The 19,770-nt window shown below is 36.9% G+C and overlaps 1 protein-coding gene across 1 annotated transcript in view; it reads left to right on the forward strand.

The window, feature by feature from the left end:
* The first annotated feature begins 51 nt into the window (after positions 1-51).
* The window catches only part of CENPK (centromere protein K), a 38,991-nt gene continuing 19,272 nt past the window's right edge, over positions 52-19,770 (forward strand). The window contains exons 1-5 of the mRNA XM_036117448.2: positions 52-175; positions 2,879-2,933; positions 9,085-9,233; positions 11,904-11,960; positions 17,487-17,559. Coding sequence (XP_035973341.2) covers positions 9,117-9,233; positions 11,904-11,960; positions 17,487-17,559 — 247 coding nt within the window. The 5' untranslated portion in view covers positions 52-175; positions 2,879-2,933; positions 9,085-9,116. The remainder of the gene's footprint in view (positions 176-2,878; positions 2,934-9,084; positions 9,234-11,903; positions 11,961-17,486; positions 17,560-19,770) is intronic.

Raw genomic sequence — 19,770 nt, forward strand, 5'->3', positions numbered from 1 at the left:
CTGCTACCAATCTTAAAAGCGGCGCAGCTTGCCCGTCAGCGGCCAAGCGAGTTTCGGGATTGGCTGGGGTGGGTAGGAGCAGATCCAATCAGCAAGCAGCGCGCGCAAACGTCCTAGGCCAGGAAGCCTTGTTTACGCCCGGCGGAGAAGACCTGAAGTCCGTGGCACTGTGGTGGTAAGAGATAGGCAAGGGAGAGCGCCTTCACGGTTGAAAACTTGCAGCTGGGCCTGGCAGGTCCCAGGATGTGAAACTGCAGCCCCGATGGTGGGACCCTTAGCTCACGGGAATTGTTTACCGGACGTCCAGCCAGTCGTTGTGACCGGCTCTTCTCCCGCTCTAGAAACGCCCCGGGTTAGGAGAGATGGCGCGAGGGGCCCGGAATTGAGGGAACTGGTTAATTTGCGGGCCTCCCTTCAAGCTCTCCAAACTGACTTCTTGCTTGAAGAAGGGGGGCGGCGGGGGCGGAGAGAATTATGTACTGTATTCTTTCAAGAAAGTAAGGTAGAGAAAAAATGTTATTAAAATCATAAAGAAGAGAAATACATTTTCAGTACTGTATGTGTATTTACTGGAAAAAAAAATCCTTGTATAAGTGGACCTGCGCAGTTCAGTGCTATGTTGTTCAAAGGCCAACTCTATTAGTTTCGGGTGGACATCATAATGATTGGCTATTTTTATATATTTCAAAATGATCATCACAGTAAGTCTAGTTAACATCTGTCACCATGCATACAGAATTTTTTTCTCTGTGATGCGAGCTTTTAAGATCTGTCTTAGAAACTTCCAAATACAGTATTATTAACTACAGTCACTATGCTGTGCATTTCATCCCCATGACTTACTGTTTTATAACCGCCAAGTTTGTACTTTCTGGCCCCCTTCACCCATTTTGCCCTCTCCCACTCTGCCTTTGGTAACTACCAATCTGTTCTCTGTATCTATGAGTTTGGTTCTCTTTCTTTCTTTTTTTTTTTTTTTTGTTCCTCAAGATTCCACATCACACATAAGTGGGATCATATGGTAATTGTCTTACTCGGTCTGACTTATTTCATTTAGCATAATGCCCTTGAGGGCCATCCTTGTTATTGCAAATGGCAAGAGTTCATTCTTTTTTATAGCTCTGTGTGTGTGTGTGTGCTTATACATGGCCACATTTCCTTTATCCTTTCATTTGTCTATGAATACTTAGGTTGTTTCCATATCTTGGCTATTGCAAAATAATGCTGCAATGAACATGGTGGGTGCATATATCTTTGAATTAGTGTTTTCATTTGCTTCAGATAAATACCCAGAAGAGGAGTTGCTGGATCATATGATGGTTCTGTTTTTAATTTTTTGAGGAACCTCCAAAATACTTTTCAAGGTGGCAGCGTAAATTTACATTCCCACCAATAGTGCACAAGGGCGCCCTTTTCTCCATATCCTCATCAAAATTTGTTATTTCTTGGCTTTTTGAAAATAACCATTCTAACAGGTATGAGGTGATATCTCATTGTGGTTTTGATTTGCATTTACCTGATGATTAGTGACGTTGAGCATCTTTGCATGGTGTCTGTTGGCCATCTTTCTTCTTTGGAAAAATGTCTATTCAGATCCTCTGCCCATTTTTTAATTTTTAATTTTTTAATTTTTTTTTGCTCTTTAGTTGTATGAGTTCTAATATACTTTGAATATTAACCCTTTATTAGATATGATTTTCAAGTATTTTCTCCCCTTCCATTTTCATTTTGTTGATGGTTTCTTTTGCTGTGCAGAAACTTTTTAGTTTGCTGAATTCACACTTGTTTATATTTTCTTTTGTTGCCTTAGCTTTTGGTGTCAAACCCCCTCTCCCCCACCTGCCAAGTATCCTCAAGGAGATTACTGCCTGTATTTCTTTCAGGAGTTTTGTGGTTTCAGGTCTTACATTAAAGTCTTTAATCTATTCTGAGTTAGTATTGTGTAAGGTGTTAGATTATGGTCCTGTTTGAATCTTTTGCATGTGGCTATCCAGTTTTCCCAACACCATTTATTGAAGACACTATTCTTTCCCCATTGTTTATTACTGGCTCCTTTGTTGTAAATTGACCATATATGTGTGGGGTTTATTTCTGGACTCTAGTCTGTTCCATTGATCTTAAGAGTTATATGGATACTTTCTATTAGTTTATTTCATGTATATTAGTCTTTTTCCAATAATAGTATGAGTTTCTTTAATTTGGTTTTAGCTCTTTAAGTTTGTATAGCATAGTATCCCTAAATATAGCAATGTTCTTCAATAAGTGAGTGGGAATTGGAATACTAACAGAGATCCTCAAGAGGATGACTTACTCTCTTTTCAGAAAGGTACATTTAAGGATACAAAATGTGGGAAAGGGATAAAGTTAAACTCTTACATGTTTTAATTTATTTGTATTCTCATGCTACATTGAGTTGCCATTTCAGCTAGTTTGTTGAACATCTATCCACACACATGCACACACACAATTTCACATTTTTTTCACATACTCATAATGTATTTTACTGATTAGTATCTACAAAGTGGGGAAAGATCAATTTGCACTTAATTTTTAAGTTGAGGTATATTTAAAACAAACATGTATATAAAATTTGACTCTTGCTTGAAAATATTCTAAAATTGTTAATGATTGTAGCTTTGTGAACTTAACTATATCTTTTATGTATAGCAAGGAAGATGTTCTGTGTAAACATTTTTGGATATGACATAAGTAATTTAACTAGTCTTACTAGTTGACTTCAGATAGTTAATAGTAATGTTAATAGCTAATAATGATATAGTTCTTTATATGCTAGGGACAGTTCTAAGAGCTTTATACATATTAACTCGTTTAACTGTCATAACTTTATGGGGTAAGTAATATTATTTTCATTTTACAGATAAGGAAACTGAGGCACAGACAGTTTAAGTGACTTGCCCAAGGTCACACAGCTTGTAAGTATTGAAGCCAGGATTTAAACCTAGACAGTCCGATTGTAGAGTTCACACAAAGTTTTTTGGATAATGCTGTAGTAAGCGTACCCATGTAGACTAAAGCAAATATATCTATCTATAGGATTATTCCTAGGAATAGAATTTCTGGGTCAGAAGATAACTGTATTTAAAGTTTTGATGGTTTCTTATTATCCTCCAAAGTGATTGGTTTACCAACAGTGCACACCTCTTGTTCAACACTATTCTCAATATTGTTTCTTTTTTTTTTTTATGTATTCAATATTTAATTCAAACAATGAAAATCAGCTAGACAGATAGTCTACACGTACATTCTCAATATTGTTTCTGATGAAATTTTTCACTATTGCTAGTCTGGATGAAAAATAACACTTGTTTATTTTGCTATATATATATTTTTTGCTATATATATGTGTATATATATATATATATTTTAAGATATATTTATTTGAGAAAAAGAGAGTGCATGTGAGTCAGGGAGGGGCAGAGGGAGAGGAAGAGAGAGCAGATTCTGCTCTCATCATGGAGCCTGACATGGGGTCAGTCTCATGACCCTGAGATCAGGACCTGAGCCAAAACCAAGAGTCAGCTGCTTAACTGACTTAACTGACTGACTGCTTAACTGACACCACCCAGGTGCCCTTAATTTGCATTTTTATGACTTCTGAGTAAGTTTAAGAATGCATTTTTCTATATTGAAAAGATATTTCTCATTTTTTTAATTCCCCATTTGTGTCCTTTGCCCATTTCTATTGGAATGTTTTTGTTGTTTAGCTTTTTATTGCAAAGTAAAATATAGATACCAAAACCTGCATAAAATAAATGTAAATTTTTTTTTTTTTAAAGATTTTATTTATTCATTTGAGAGAGACAGAGATAGTGACAGAGAGCACGAGTGGGGAGGAGAGGGAGAAGCAGGCTCCCCACTGATCAGGGAGCCTGTCATGGGGCCCGATCCCAGGACCCCAGGATCACGACCTGAGCCGAAGGCAGACACCCAACCGACTGAGCCACCCAGGTGCCCCAATAAATAAATTATTATAAGGTGAATGCCTTTATCACCATGGAGATCAAGAAATAAAACTTTGATAATCACCTCAAAAGTCACTTATTTGGCCCATACCAATCACAGTTCTCTCTTCTGCCTTCTCTCTCCCTCCCTCCAAAAGTAGTAGATGTCCTGATTTTTATGGTGATAACTTTTTGAGTTTAGGTGGTTTTTTTTTTTTTTTTAATGGTTGTTAGATTTTCTTTTCTTATTAATTTGTAGGCATTCATTATCCATTAAAAAAATTAAGTCTTGGGTGCCATATATATCACAAATATTTTCTTTAAATTTTGGGTTTTACATTTTAGCTTTTTTTTTTTTTTTTTTTTTGGTTGAGCAATTTGGATCTCTTACTCAGTGCCATGAGGGAAAATACACACAGTGTGGCGTCTAGTAATGAGGTGTTAGATTAAATTTTAACTTTTTTTTTTTTAAAGATCTTATTTATTTGACAGAGGGACACAGCGAGAGAGGGAACACAAGCAGGGGGAGTGGGAGAGGGAGAAGCAGGCTTCCCGCTGAGCAGGGAACCTGATGTGGGGCTTGATCCCAGGACTCTGGGATCATGACCTGAGCCGAAGGCAAACACTTAACGACTGAGCCACCCAGGCGCCCTCTATGATATATATTTTTTAAAGTCATTATTATGAGAGAAATATGACAGTAAAAACAATCCTTGGACTTTTTTTTTTAAAGATTTTATTTATTTATTTGACAGAGAGAGACACAGCGAGAGAGGGAATACAAGCAGGGGGAGTGGGAGAGGGAGAAGCAGGCTTCCCACCAAGCAGGGAGCCTGATGCAGGGCTCGATCCCAGGACCCTGGGATCATGACCTGAGCCGAAGGCAGACACTTAATGACTGAGCCACCCAGGCGCCCCTAAATTTTAACTTTTTAATGATATCTTTGTCCATGTAGAATTTTAAAAAATTTTATAGAAATTTTACTTAGTTTTGTTAGAAATGCTTTCCCAATCCAAGCAAAAAAATTGTCTCCATGTTTTCTTCATGTTCTATTTTATCATTTCTGTTTTTGGATTTTTTGAGGAATGCAGGGATGGTGTTAAGATTGAGGTATATATCTAGGCTTATTCACCCCCCCCCCAAATACTATGCAGTTAGTTAAAAAGAATAAGTTCTATAGAAGACCAAATTATACATGGGAAAAAAAAGCAATATAGTATATGAAATATCCTCCACTTTGGATTGTTCTTATATCCCTTTAATTTTCATTGCCGTGGGGGTACCTGGGTGGCTTAGTCAGTTAAGCATCTGCCTTTGGCTCAGGTCATGATCCCAGGGTCCTGGGATTGAGCCCCTCATTAGGCGGGAGCTTGCTTCTCCCTCTCCCCACCACTTGCTCATGCTCGCTCGCTCTCTCTCTGTCAAATAGATAAAATTTTTAAAAAATTTGCATTGCCATCTCTGTTATATATCATAGGTCCATAAATGTGTTCCATTGTTCAGTTTGCCTATCCATGTGCTAATTCCACACTATAAAAATTTGTATAGTTTTATAATAAGTTTAAAATCTGGTAAGGCAAATCTTCTCATCTTCTTCATGATGGTCTTGGCTGTTTTTGGCCCCTTGCCTTACCATAAACTTTAGAATTTGCTTGTCACGTGCCCCAAATACAAACAAAAACTTTGATTAAGATTTAATAGATCAACTTGGGGGAATTAACATCTTCACAGTATTGAGTCCTTCAGTCTGTGAACATGATGTATCTCCCTAAGTTTCTTTAAAACCTCTCTATTGATAAGTTTGATTAAACAATATAAAACTTTAAGTTCCATAAAATTAGTATTTTGGGGGAGTGGGTTATTCTGATTTGTATTTGGTGTTGTGGGGTAGACATCTTTATTATTATTTTTTCTTCTGTCTACTTCCTTAAAATTGTCCCACCTTTGAATTTCATGCCATCAGACTCCACCACCTACCACTCCTTGCAGTGGTTATCTAGCAAGATTATATAATGCTCCTTCATTTCTTGAAGATTTTTAGCTTCTTGCTCACTGCAACCCTCTGCAGCACTACTGTCATACTTCATAGTGATTTTAATATCCATTTATGGCCTCTCTTTTTCTTGACCTCTTTTCCTCTATTGATTATATTCTCCATCTTAGAGTAGTTACTCATTCCTGTGGTCATACCTGAAAGACTGTCATTCTTTCACTTTGTCTTTGTCTGTACCTGTGCTGCTACATTATAGAAGAAAACATATAACCATGTTTTAGTTTCACTTTAAATTGATAACTAATAATCTCAAGTGGGCATTTAATGCTATCCAGTTATTCTACTATTTTATCCTATCCCATTCTCTTATATATCTTTTATACATTTCTTAATGTATTTCTTAAATCTTCAGTGCTTTTCCCCATTCGCATTCACAGCTGATGACCTTAGTTACCATTTCCCTGAGAAAAGAGAAGCAGTCCAAATAGAACTTCCATAAGATCCTATCAACACATCTACTAATGTACCTGCATCTATGCCCCTAATATTCTGCCTACCCTTCCATTAAAATGAACTATATGTACTTCATTCTTAAATCAACCTCTCTACATGTGTATTAAGTCCCATTCTTCTTTCTCTCCTGCAACTCCTACAATATTTCCTTCTGTGTTGTTTAAGATGCTCTATTTTCTCCTGTCTTTCTTTTACCCCGAAGATTTATTTCTTTTAGAGAGAGAGAGCGCATGTGAATGAGCAGGGGGGAGAGGCAGAGAGAGAATCTCACACAGACTCCCCGCTGAGCACAGAGCCCCATGTGGGGCTCGATCTCACGACCCTGAGATCATGACCTGAGCCGAAATCAAGGGTCAGATGCTCAACTGGGTGAGCCACCCGGGCACCTCTCTACCGAAACTACTCTTATGAAGGCCTCCAGTTCTGTGTATTCATTCCACTGAAATTATTGTGACAAATTATCCTAAGACTTAGAGGTGTAAAACAACCATTTACTATGCTCAGCAATTCTTTGCATCAAGAATTCAGATAGGATGCAGCAGGACAGCTTGTCTCTGTTCCACAATGTCTAGGCCCTTGTCTAGAAGACTCAAAAGTCTGAGGGCTGAATCATGAGAATGTCCATGTGCATGTCTAATGGTTGATGCTAGCTTCTGGCTGGGAACCTTGGTTCCTTTCTATGTGGGCTTCACCATTGGTCTCTTCATTTGTGCCAGTTTGGGCTTCCTCACAGCATGGTAGCTGCTTTGTAAGGGATAGTGTTCTGAGACAGAGGTATTAGTGGTATTGCCTTTTATGACTTAGTCTTGGAAGTCACTTCCATAGTGACTTCTATTCATAAAGACAGTCAGAAAGTCATAGTCAGGTTCATGGGGAGGATAAATAGGTTCTGCCTCTGAATAGGGAATGATAACCTGAAATATTGCTGTGACTGTTTATGGAAAATACAGTCCTCTACTCATGTTGCTAAATAAATTGTCAATTCTGTTTTTATCTTATTTGACCTTTCTCGCATTTGGTAATTTGATAATTCATCACTCCTTCCTTTAATACTTTTGTATTTTGAGTTTCAGGATTTCATACTCTTAATTTTCCTCTTACCTTATTGGTGCTTTTTAGACTCTTTTGGTGGTTCTTCCTCATTCACTCCAGGTCTGGAGTGAACTCTTCTCATTTCTGCCTGTACACTCTTGCTTTTGTGATCTCACCCAGTCTCATGGCTTTAAATATCTTATATGGTGATGACTCAAATTCTAGCTTGAAACTTCCCCTTGAACTGCATACTGTACATTCAGTTGCTTAATCAGACTCTGCACTAATAGACAAATTTAGCAAGTCTGAAATTGAATTCTTAATCATCACTCCCCCATATCTTGCTGAATCTGTTTCCTCCACTGACTTCTTCATCTCAGTAATCAGCTGGCAGCTCTATCTTTCCAATTGCTTAGGCCTAAACTTTTTTAATAATAAAAAATTTCTTGGATCATTGCAATAGCTTTCTAACTGTTTTTCCTACTTCTCACCTTACTGGCTGTTGTTAACCAGAGTTGTACTGTTAAAATATAATTCAAATTATGTCATTCTCTTCTTGAAAACCCTCTAATTGTTTATCATCTCAGCCTAAGTCCTTAAAATGGCCTACATGAAAGCCCACATGATGTCATCCCTGTAATCTCTCTGACCCCATCTTGTGTTCTCTGCCTTACTTTTGCTCCAATCACACTGGCTGCTTTACTGCTCTAGGACATGGCAATCATATTTCCTGCCCTAGGGTCTTTGCATTGGCAGTTCCCTGCCTGGAACCTCTTACTCTAAATATCCCTGTCTCACTTCCTTTTTTTTTTTTTTTTTTAAGATTCATTTATTTATTTATGAGAGAGAGCATGAGAGAGGAGAGGGTCAGAGGGAGAAGCAGACTCCCTGCTGAGCCAGGGAGCCTGATGCGGGACTTGATCCCGGGACTCCAGGATCATGACCTGAGCCAAAGGCAGTCGCTTAACCAACTGAGCCACCCAGGCGCCCCCTGTTTCACTTCCTTATCTCCTTCATGTTTTTGCTCAGTTGTCAGCTTCTCAATGACCTTAAATGACCACATTATGTGTAAAATTACATTACCTCTGCCCAAGCACTTCCTGTTTTCTTCCCTGTCTTGCTTTCCTCCATAAAATCATTATTATTTCCACTTATATTGGGGTGCCTGGATGGCTCACTTGGTTAAGCGTCCCACTCTTGATTTCGGCTTAGCTCATGATCTCAGGGTCCTGAGATGGAGCCCCACTTGGGCTCCTCGCTCAATGGGGAGTCTGCTTGAGGATTCTCTCTCTCCCTCTCCCTCTGTCCCTCCCCCTGCTAGCGTGTGCTCTCTCTCTCTTGCTCTCTCTCTGTCTCTCTCAAATAAATAAATATTTTTAAAAAGTTATTATTTCCATGTATAAATTATTTGATACATATATATAGAGAGAAAGAGAGAGAGAGAGAGAGAAGAACGTAAGTTCCATGATACAGATTTTTGCCCTTTTTGTTCACTGTTCACATGTATAGTTCCTAGATGAGTATCTGGCAGGTGATAGGTGTTCAACAGATATTGTTAAGTGAATAAATATTTTTTACTTCAGTTTTTCTTATAAGGCTAATTATTACAAGGCACATGTCAGTGAATCAGCAAGATCTAGATCCAGACAGTACTACAGACATGGAAGATGTTACAAATGCTGAAGAAGAACTTATTAAAGAATGTGAAGAAATGTGGAAAGACATGGAAGAAGTAAGTACCAAGAGGTAAAAGTGATATATATATTAATTACTATAAGATTTAATTCCATTTCAATAATAGACTTAAGGAAAATAATTATGCTGGTTCCTGGAAGCCATTATATTATACGATAAATATTTATATGGCTTTTAGACCTATAAGCATTTATTCAAGATTCTTTATGCCAAATGAGCTATAGAAAGAGAAAAAATTATGGCTGTCCCTGCCATAGGAGGTTATCATCTAATAGAGGCAGTAGCCATTGTATTAGAAATATTGTGGTAGAAATGCAAAGACAACTTAGGATGAATAGTAAACCTAGATTGAAAGGGTCAAGTATAGCTTTCTAAAAGCAGTAATAACTAGGGGCGCCTAGGGTGGCTCAGTCAGTTAAGTGTCCGACTCTTGCTTTTGGCTTGGGTCATGATCTCAGGGTTCTGAGATCGGGCCCCACTTCGGACTCTGCGCTGGGTGTGGAGCCTGCTTAAGATTCTCTCTCTCCCTTGGCCCCTCCCCCCACCTCTAAAAAAATAAATAAATAAAAAGCAAGTAATAACTGAATTCATTTCTAAAGAATAAATAGAAAGTAGCCTCTGAAAGTAGGAGAGTTACACAAAGCAGAAGGAACAAAATATATAAACATTGGGAGAGTTTAGAGAACTCTAGGTAGAATATTATGACTTAGTAAATTAGAAGAAGGACCTGTGGAGTAAGGCTGGAAAGTTAATTAGGAGCAAGAACATTGAGGATTTTGTCAAGTTTATAGTATGGGGAACCATTAAAAGATTATAAACATGAAGTGACATGAGATGCAGTTTGGGAAAATTACTTGGTAATTTTGAAGAAAATGAAATATAGAAGACTGAGACTACAGGTAGAAAGAGCATTTAGGAGGCTCTAGTACTAGTTCTGGTAAGAAGTACTGTAAGGGGGCGCCTGGGTGGCTCAGTAAGTTAAGTGTCTGCCTTCGGCTCAGGTCATGATCTCAGGGTCCTGGGATTGAGCTCTACATTGGGCTCCCTGCTCAGCGGAGAGCCTGCTTCTCCCTCTCCCACTCCCCCTGCTTGTGTTCCCTCTCTCACTGTGTCTCTCTCTGTCAAATAAATAAATAAAATCTTTAAAAAAAAAAAAAAAAGAAGTACTGTAGGGCTAAATCCTGTCATTGCAAATAGTAGGATTTAAGAGATATTAAGGAGGACCAAAAGGATTTGTAACTTAATTGTTGTGAAATGGAGGAAAATTATGGATATTTTCAGGTTTTTCGTTTGGGCCAACCTTGGTGAGGTTTGTTTCCTAAGACGGAGAATAGTGGAGAGAACACGTAATTATGGAGTTTGAGTGAAAATATGAATTAATTTAGAAAATGTTGTCTTTGAAATTTATGTACATTTTCTGAATTACTGAGATAGAATCACTTCTGGTAAACTATAGTATGTTGGTAAAAGTTTTTTGTACTTAAAATAGCATAGTATATGATACAGGCCACAGACTTTGCATCCCATTCTTTGCAGTAAAATTTGAGATTAGGGCAGGTTATTGGTTTTCTTTTTTTCCTTTTTTCTTTAAAAAAAATTTTTTTTAAGGTTTTATTTATTTACTTGAGAGAGAGAGAGAGAGAGAGCACAGGCTGCAGGGAGGGGCAGAGAGAGAGGGAGAAACAGGCTCCCCACTGAGCAGGGAGCCCAGTGTGGGGCTGTATCCCAGGACCCTGAGATCATGACCTGGGCCTAAGACAGATGCTCAACTGACTGAGCCACCCAGTCGCCCCTAAAATTATTTTTTAATATAAATCCTTGGTACTCTGTATGATTAGTGTATTTTCAAGATTATATAATTGTTTTTTTTCATTTTGGTATTTTTTCAGTATAGAAGTTGGAATTTAAAAATAACCAATTTTGGGGGGCACCTAGGTTGTGTAGTCAGTTAAGCATCCAACTCTTGGTTTTGGTTCAGGTGGTGATCTCAGGGTCCTGGAATCAAGCCCCATGTTGGGTTCTGAGCTCAGCATGGAGTCTGCTGGGGATTCTTTCTCCCCTCTTTTTCTGCCCCTCTCCCTGCCCCTGCTCTCTCTCAAATAAATAAATCTTTAAAAAAAAAATTTTTTTTTTTTGTAAAAAGATAACTGCTACCAGAAGTAAACACACAAGTAAAATTTAAATTACCCATATTTTCAATCAGATGTAATCACTATTAATGGTTGTGGGTTTTTTAAAATGGAATAGAAACAATGTCTCCTGAAGGCTTTATTTTCTTATGATCTTAACTATCTTTTTACCTCTTTTGTTATTTTTCTATAGTGCTTTCCTTCTTATTCTCTTATTTCCTATTTTTCCATTATCTAGCTTCTAATTCACCCTAACTATTAGTTTATATTTTCTCTTTCTTTATATCTTATGCTCATTTTTTTGTTCTACATAGAATCTATTATCCCCTTCTACTTTTGGTGTGTTCACTTCAGGACCTGTTTGGCAGCCTTCCTGATCTTCTTGCTTAGAAAGTGAGGAATATAAACTCTTCTTTTACATCAGTTATTTGTATTTATTATTTTAAAGGAATATTACATTGGTATGAAGATGGAAAGGGAATTGTCTGTTATATATAAAAGCTTATAGTGTGTGACTTATTTACTTTTTTTGTTTTGTTTTGCTTTTTGTTTTGTTTTTATTTACTTTTTAAATCAAGTGTCAGAAAAAATTATCACTTGTTGGAACTGAGACACTCACTGATTCAAATGCTCAGGTATGAATCCTTTTTTTTCTCTTCCTAAAAATAGATAAATTTAATTCATTTTGTTTTGGATAAGAATATTATTCATCTGTATTAAACCCACATAATAGTTTTGTTGACACCTGTATGCTTAATCACTTGGAAAATTCTCTACTCTTCCTGATTTAAGAGAAGTATTCTAAATACTTTTTGAATAAACTATTATAAATATTTTCTCTATCTTTTAACAGTTACACATATGTTTAACTGTTGAGTGAAAAACTGCAATTGAGATACCTTGTTAAAAATTTGAACACATACTGTCCTACTTTGTCTTAGGTATAGTAGCCAGTTTTTTTTTTTACTATATGTGTGGAACCTTATTTTACTGTATGTTTAAATAAAGGATTAAGATATCCATTTTAATAATCAAGGACCTATGGAATTGGTTTAGGAATATACCAATGGATCAGTGCAACAGATTAAAAAGTTAAAATATGACAAAGATGGTAGTTCTAATTTGTGGGAAAAGGATGAATTAGTTAATAAATGATAGTGGTACAACTAGTTATCCATGTGGGAGAAAATAAAAGTGGACCTCTGTCTTTCATTATATAAACATATATTCTGGATGGATTGCTCTTACGAGAAAAGTTAGGAGACTATTTGTGCAGTTTAGGGATAGGACAAACTTCTTGGCTAATAGTAGAAACCTAGATATTATAAAAGAAAACTAGATATATTTGACCATATGAAAAGTTAAAAATGTTTTAGTGTTAATTTTAAGAACAAAGTCAAATATATGAATGATTCTATAGAAAGTTCTCTAAAACTGGTATTAGCATGTCAGAAGATATAAGAACCAATTGAAGTACTCCTGAGTTCCAAATCATGCAGTTTACATTTAAAAACTGGTTCAGTTTGTTACAAGGGCAGCAGGTGAGGAAGGTGTATGCTTGTGTCTGCCACCAGCAAGCTGCAGTTGCGGGTTCGTGTGCTTCATGGCCTGTTACACGGAGAGCAGCAGACAAGGGAAGTCAGAAGCAGAGCCAGCAGCCATCAGTTCATGGAGCGGGATATAGTACGGAAGATTTCCTGAGGGCTTTTGGTTTTTATTCTACTTCTTTTCATTAAGACTGGAATCAAGCTTACATGTAAACTGTTGGTAATTTAAGTTTACTTTTGTGCTATTCAGTGTAAAACTGTCTATTTTGAAAAAAATGTTGGTTATGAAAAATAAAGATTGAGGCACTGCTTCAGAAAGACACAAATTTGATATCATTTGAGCATGAAAAGGAATAATGGCCTTGATTGGTTATAACAATATGAAAAAAATGAAAATCTATGAGCATAACAATACTGAATAAAAATGAGAATGAGTGAGATAGAAAAAGAAGGGGAAAAAACTAATTAGTCACTTTTGGAAGTACCTATTATATCAGATCTTTAAAAATTACTGGTAAAGAATTAAGCCATCTTTTAAAAAAATTTGCATCTATCAATAAATATAGAGTTCTCTTGTACCGGGTAAAACTGAATATTGTATTTGAAACAGCATTATATAGTAAATAAACTGTCATCTGGTTTTCTTGGGAAATGTGGTTTTCATATTGTAGAAACAGACCTACTGAATCAGAGTCGCTAGTAAGCTGGTGCAGCCACTTTGGAAGACATGTATGGAGGTTCCTCAAAAGGTGAAAATAGAGCTACCCTATGTCCCAGCAGTTGCACTACTGTGTATTTACCCCAAAGATACAAATGTAGTGATCCGAAGGGGCACCTGCACACCAATGTTTATAGCAGCAATGTCCACAATAGCCAAACTATGGAAAAAGCCCAGATGTCCACTGACAGATGAATGGGTAAAGAAGACATGGTATATATATATATATATATATACAATGGAATACTCAGCCATCAAAAAAAAAAAAAATGAAATTTTGCCATTTGCAATGACGTGGATGAAACTAGAGGGTGTTATGCTAAGCAAAATAAGTCAATCAGAGAAAGGCAATTATCATATGATCTCACTCATATGTGGAATTTAAGAAACACAACAGAGGATCATAGGGGAAGAGAGGAAAAAAATAAAACAAGATGAAATCAGAGAGGGAGACAAACCATAAGAGACTCTTAATCATAGGAAACAAACTGAGGGTTGCTGGAGGGGAGGTGGGGTGAGGGGATGGGGTAATTGGGTGATGGACATTAAGGAGGGCACATGATGTAAGGAGCACTGGCTATTATAGAAAACTGATGAGTCACTGACCTATACCTCTGTAACCAATAATATATGTTAATTGAATTTAAATAAAAAAATAATCTCAAAGTAAAAAAAAATAAGATAAAATAACTGCATAATTTAAAAAAAGGAATACTAGGTGCTATAAATAGTAACTGAAGGAGTACATTTATTAAATCCTCCCCCCCCCAAAAAAAATCACTAGGGACTGGGCCTCTACATTTCCTGAGTGATTTTCATGCAATGAACCAAACAAACAACTGGCTTTGGTGGAAGTGCTTATATAGTTGTAAAGAATCTATCCTGAGATAGTCAATAAGAACATTGTCTAAGGGATCCACAAAATATCTTTTCCTATTGTGTTGAGAGTCCCCAAGATTACTCCCAGGCGTAATTCACAAGACTCACAGCAACTCACAGGAGGACTCACAAGGCTCAGTGTGTAGTTATATTCATGGCTAAGATATATTACATTAAAAGGATGCAAACTAAAATCAGCAAAGGGAAAAGGACCATGGGGTAAAGTCCACAGGATACCAGACACAAGCTTTCAGGAGTCTTCTCTTATCAGAATCATGTAAGATGTGCTTAATTCCCCGAAGGAGTTGTGACAGTGTGAAATGTTTTCTACCAGGGAACCTCATTAGAGATTCAATGACCAAGGTGTTTTGTGGGGGCTAGTCACGTAGGCACCCTCTGGGTAGCAGTTATCAAAATACCAGACTTTCAGAAGGAAAGCAGGTGTTAAGCTTAAGTCATATTCTTTGCAAAACCAGTTAAAGCACAATCAGCCACTCTTAATAGGTTTTGGTGGGAACCATCTCAAAATACAAGTTCCCAGATGCCAGTGAAGAGCCAACCTTGAAAGCAGTCCTTTAAATAATATCAGGCTTGGGGCGCCTGGGTGGCTCAGTTGGTTAAGCGACTGCCTTCGGCTCAGGTCATGATCCTGGAGTCCCTGGATCGAGTCCCGCATCGGGCTCCCTGCTCAGCAAGGAGCCTGCTTCTCCCTCTGACCCTCTCCCCTCTCATGTGCTCTCTCTCTCTCATTCTCTCTGTCTCAAATAAATAAATAAAATCTTAAAAAAAAAAAAAAAAAAAAATCAGGCTTGCTTTGGTTACTCTTTTTTGCATACCTATTAACTTTAAAATTTCAGTATTAAAACTTAATCCATTTTTAAAGAAAGAAGTTAGATATTTTAAATTAGAAAATGGAAGGGATTCTCAAATTTCATATAAATCACTTTAGAAATATTGCTGTTGTTTTTTAGAAAGTATTGTTTAATTTTATGGCAAGGTCAGAAATAATTTGAGTGTTTGCCTTAGCTGGGCTTTGGGAAGGTAAGAGCTGTACTTCATCAACATAGTACAAAGTTGAACTGTATGAAATTGCTTTTTTTTTTTAAAGTTGAAAAATGAATATTGGTTATTGGATGCATTTCAACCTAATATGTGCAGGAAAAGTGATACCAATTTCTTACCATTATGATAGTTTTGCCTACTTTAGATACTACTTCCTAAGAATTTGTTATTTCTTCTTAGGTATAATTAGCATTTATAAAATTGCTTTATAGTTCACAGCAAACCTTTCACATTCATATTTAGTTATAAGAAAATAATGTTAAACTCTCCTTTGGTAAAAATTTTAAAACCTGCAAATGAATTTTTATGGAATTATATAAAGCTTTCAAATATACTAGGTTTTCTTCCTCTTGACTATTCAATAGTGTTTAGATACAGAGCAGGGTCTTTGAACCACCTGCTCTGTATCATAAAAATTGGTTAAGGGGCACTTGGGTGGCTCAGTTGATTAAGCATCTGACTCTTGATTTCGGCTCAGGTCGTGATCTCAGGATGGTGGGATTGAGCCCCACATCGGGCTCTGCGCTCAGCTGGGAGTCTGCTTGTCTCTCTCCCTCTACTTCTCCAGCTTGTGTGTGCACGCGCTCTCTCAAATAAATAAAAATAAATAAATAAATAAATAAATAAAAATCTTTTAAAAAAATGGTTAAAAAGACAGTACTTGTTGTTCTTTTATTGTAAATATTTCAGTAATACCCATTGCATTTTTAATCTAGCTACCAATAACAATTATATAGAGGTGATAAAAAATGTTCTGAAATTTAACTTTAAGCATACATAGACTTCAATTTAATAATCTAATCAGGCATCAGATTTATCACAGATATGTAATTATCAAAATTACAATGATTGGAGCCACTTAATATCAGAAACATGTCATCTTAGACTGTTGTGTATTGGTTTTTTTAAGTAGCCTGTGGAAGCAATCTCATTTTATAATTATCTCTATATATGTATTTAAAATTTTTTTAAATTAAGTAATCTCTGCTTAATGTGGAGCTTGAACTCACAACCCGAGATCAAGAGTGCATGCTCTACTGCCTGAGCCAGCCAGGTGACCCTCTGTGTTTGTATTTAAATTTATTTTTAGCAACCCCCTAAAAGCAGTTGCTATTTTTCTGAAAGTGCATAGAGAAAAAAGAGTATCTTAAAAGTAAATTTGTCTTTTTTTTTTTTAAAGATTTTATTTATTTATTTGACAGAGACACAGTGAGAGAGGGAACACAAGCAGGGGGAATGGGAGAGGGAGAAGCAGGCTTCCCGCTGAGCAGGGAGTCCGATGTGGGGCTCGATCCCAGGACCCTGGGATCATGACCTGAGTCAAAGGCAGATACTTAACGACTGAGCCACCCAGGCGCCCCTAAATTTGTCTTTTTAAAGTAAACTCTACTCCCACTGTAGGGTTCAAACTCATGATCCCAAGATCAAGAGTTTCATGCTCTACTGACAGAGCCACCCAGGCTCCCCTAAAGCAAATTTGTCTAAAAACTGTTGGCAAGAAATAACATCTTATGTTTTTAAAGATTTTACTTTTGAGTAATCTTTATACCTAATGTGGGGTTTGAACTCACATTCCCAAGATCAAGAGTCACATGCTCCACTGACTGAGCTAGCCAGATACCCCTATATTTTTAAAGTAATATTAATTTAGGGAATAAAAGAAGTATACTTAGGTTCTTTTGTTTTAGGTTGAGTGGTAAAGTAGAATTGATCATTTTTTAAGACTATATCACTGGTATAATAGGCAGTTTATGAGCTATAATTAATAATGGTTTAAAGTAGAATTCTGTTTGGAGTGATAATTTTTTATACTTTGGATGCCTATTATGTTAGCTATTTATGTTAAGAACTTGTGTTAAAGTATATTAAGAATGTCTACACTTTCATCTATGAATATCTATGAATATTCTATAAAAAATGACTTTGTTTTATACTCTTGCTTTTTTTTGTTATAGCTGTCATTATTAATTATGCAAGCGAAATGTTTGACTGCTGAACTCAATCAATGGCAGAAAGAAAGTCCTGGAAGTAAGGTTCTTATTTTTAGATTTATATTTTTGTAAACAAATTAGTGGCAAATTAATTTAATGATTACAAGAATTACAAGATCCATTTAGCCTTGTTGAAATTGCCTAAATTTTTCTTTCATTTATATATATTATTCTGTGTTTATTATTATAGATGAATATGTTTATGTGACATTATAATAATCTTAAATTATGGAGACCTTATTATATCCATCATTTGATCCTTGCAGACGCTGTCTTACCCGCTCAGTAGAAACTGTAAATTGTGTCTTAATGAATGAAACTTACCTCATGGAGGGCGCCTGGGTGGCTCAGTCAGTTGAGGGTCTTCCTTTGGCTCAGGTCGTGATCCTAGGGTCCTGGGATTGAGCCCTGCATCAGCTCCCTGGCTCAGCAGGAGAGTCTGCTTTTCCCCTTCCCTCTGCCTCTTACCCCCCCGATTGTGCTCTCTCTCTCTCAAATAAATACAATCTTTAAAAAAGAAAGAAAGAAAGAAAAGAAACTTACCTAGTAGAGGAGAAAAGTTATTTTAGATACTTATTTACATAGGGACTACATAGATTGTATGTTGCCTCTTGACTTGTCCAGCGGGGTCCAGCTATATATTTGCCTTTTGTCAAGAAATAGAAAATGGCTTAAAAATCTGTAGTTAAAATACCCAGCTAGGAGATACGTTTCTATTATGAAAGCTTACTTTTTCTGTGCCACATATATGTGTGTATTTGGTATTTTATATGGGCTGTAATTCTTTCTTTTAACATTTCCCTTCTTTTTTTTTTTAATATTTTATTTATTTATTGACAGAGAGAGAGATAGCAAGAGCAGGAACACAAGAGGGGGAGTGGGAGAAGGAGAAGCAGGCTTCTGGCCAAGCAGGGAGCCCGAAGTGGGACTCGATCCCAGGACCCTGGGATCATGACCTGAGCCGAAGGCAGACGCTTAACAACTGAGCCACCCAGGCACCCGTAACATTTCCCTTCTCTTTTCTTCTGCCCAGTTGCCTCCTTTCCCTTAGTTCCCCCCAGTTCCCATTTTAGTCTCCTTTGTAGATTTATTGCTCTCTAATCCCAAGTGTTGGGATTCTTCTATTCATTCTCTGTCTAGACAATTTCATCTGCATTCTTGATCTTAAATACTTATTATATTCATCCCCACCACTTTTCTACATCTTCACTGCCACATGGTAGTTTTTTTTAAATTTTAGTATTTCTCCTAGGTGTGTGTATATATATATATATACACATACATATATACACAGTGGTATAGTATATGTATACTTTAATTTGCATTAAACTATATATCCTGTTGCCTCCTCAGGATTATATTTAGCATCTCAAAGGCTGCTCATACTATGCTGTTAAAATTTGCTGTTCTCTAGAGGACTGTGCTCAGCAATTTTTGCTTCCTACTCTATATGCTATTCTAGCATTATATTTTCTGCTTTTGTTTTTATATATTATATCTGCATTAATAACTTCTATATCAGTTTGCTAGGGCTGCTATAAAGTACCATGGACTGGGGTTGCTTAAACAACAGAAATTAATTTTTTCATAATTCTGGAGGCTAGAAGTTCAAGATCAAGGTGTTCACAAGGTTGGTTTCTTCAGAAGCCTCTCTTCTTGTCTTATACCTTGCCATCTTCCCCCTGGGTCTTCACATAGTCACCCATCCATTTACTAATCTCTTTGTAAGAAGTCACCAGTCATAATGGAGTAGGGCCCATCCTAATGACCTCATTTTAACTTAATCACATCTTTAAGGACCCAGTTCCAAATATATGAACATTCTGAGGTGCTGGGGATTAGAACTTCAAAATATGAATTTGGGTGGATAGGAGGGCACAATTTTTTCTTTATTTTTTTAAAGATTTATTTATTTATTTATTTGTCAGAGAGAGAGAATGAGAGAACACAAGCAGGGGGAGCGGCAGGCAGAGGGAGAAGCAGGCTCCCCACTGAGCAAGGAGCCCGATGCAGGGCTCGATCCCAGGACCCTGGGATCATGACCTGGGCTGAAGGCAGACGCTTAACGGACTGAGCCACCCAGGCGTCCCAGGAGGACACAATTTTCATGAATGTTTCCAAATCTGTGTATCCAGGCCAGACTTTCTGCAATGTCATACTTATATATATCTCTACTTTTTCCAAAATATTCTACACGTGCCTCAGATTTATGAATTGATCTCCATTCTCTGATCCATTGAATGGAATC

The sequence above is a fragment of the Halichoerus grypus genome, chromosome 2 (assembly GCF_964656455.1).
Source record: "Halichoerus grypus chromosome 2, mHalGry1.hap1.1, whole genome shotgun sequence".
Taxonomy (NCBI): Eukaryota; Metazoa; Chordata; class Mammalia; order Carnivora; family Phocidae; genus Halichoerus; species Halichoerus grypus.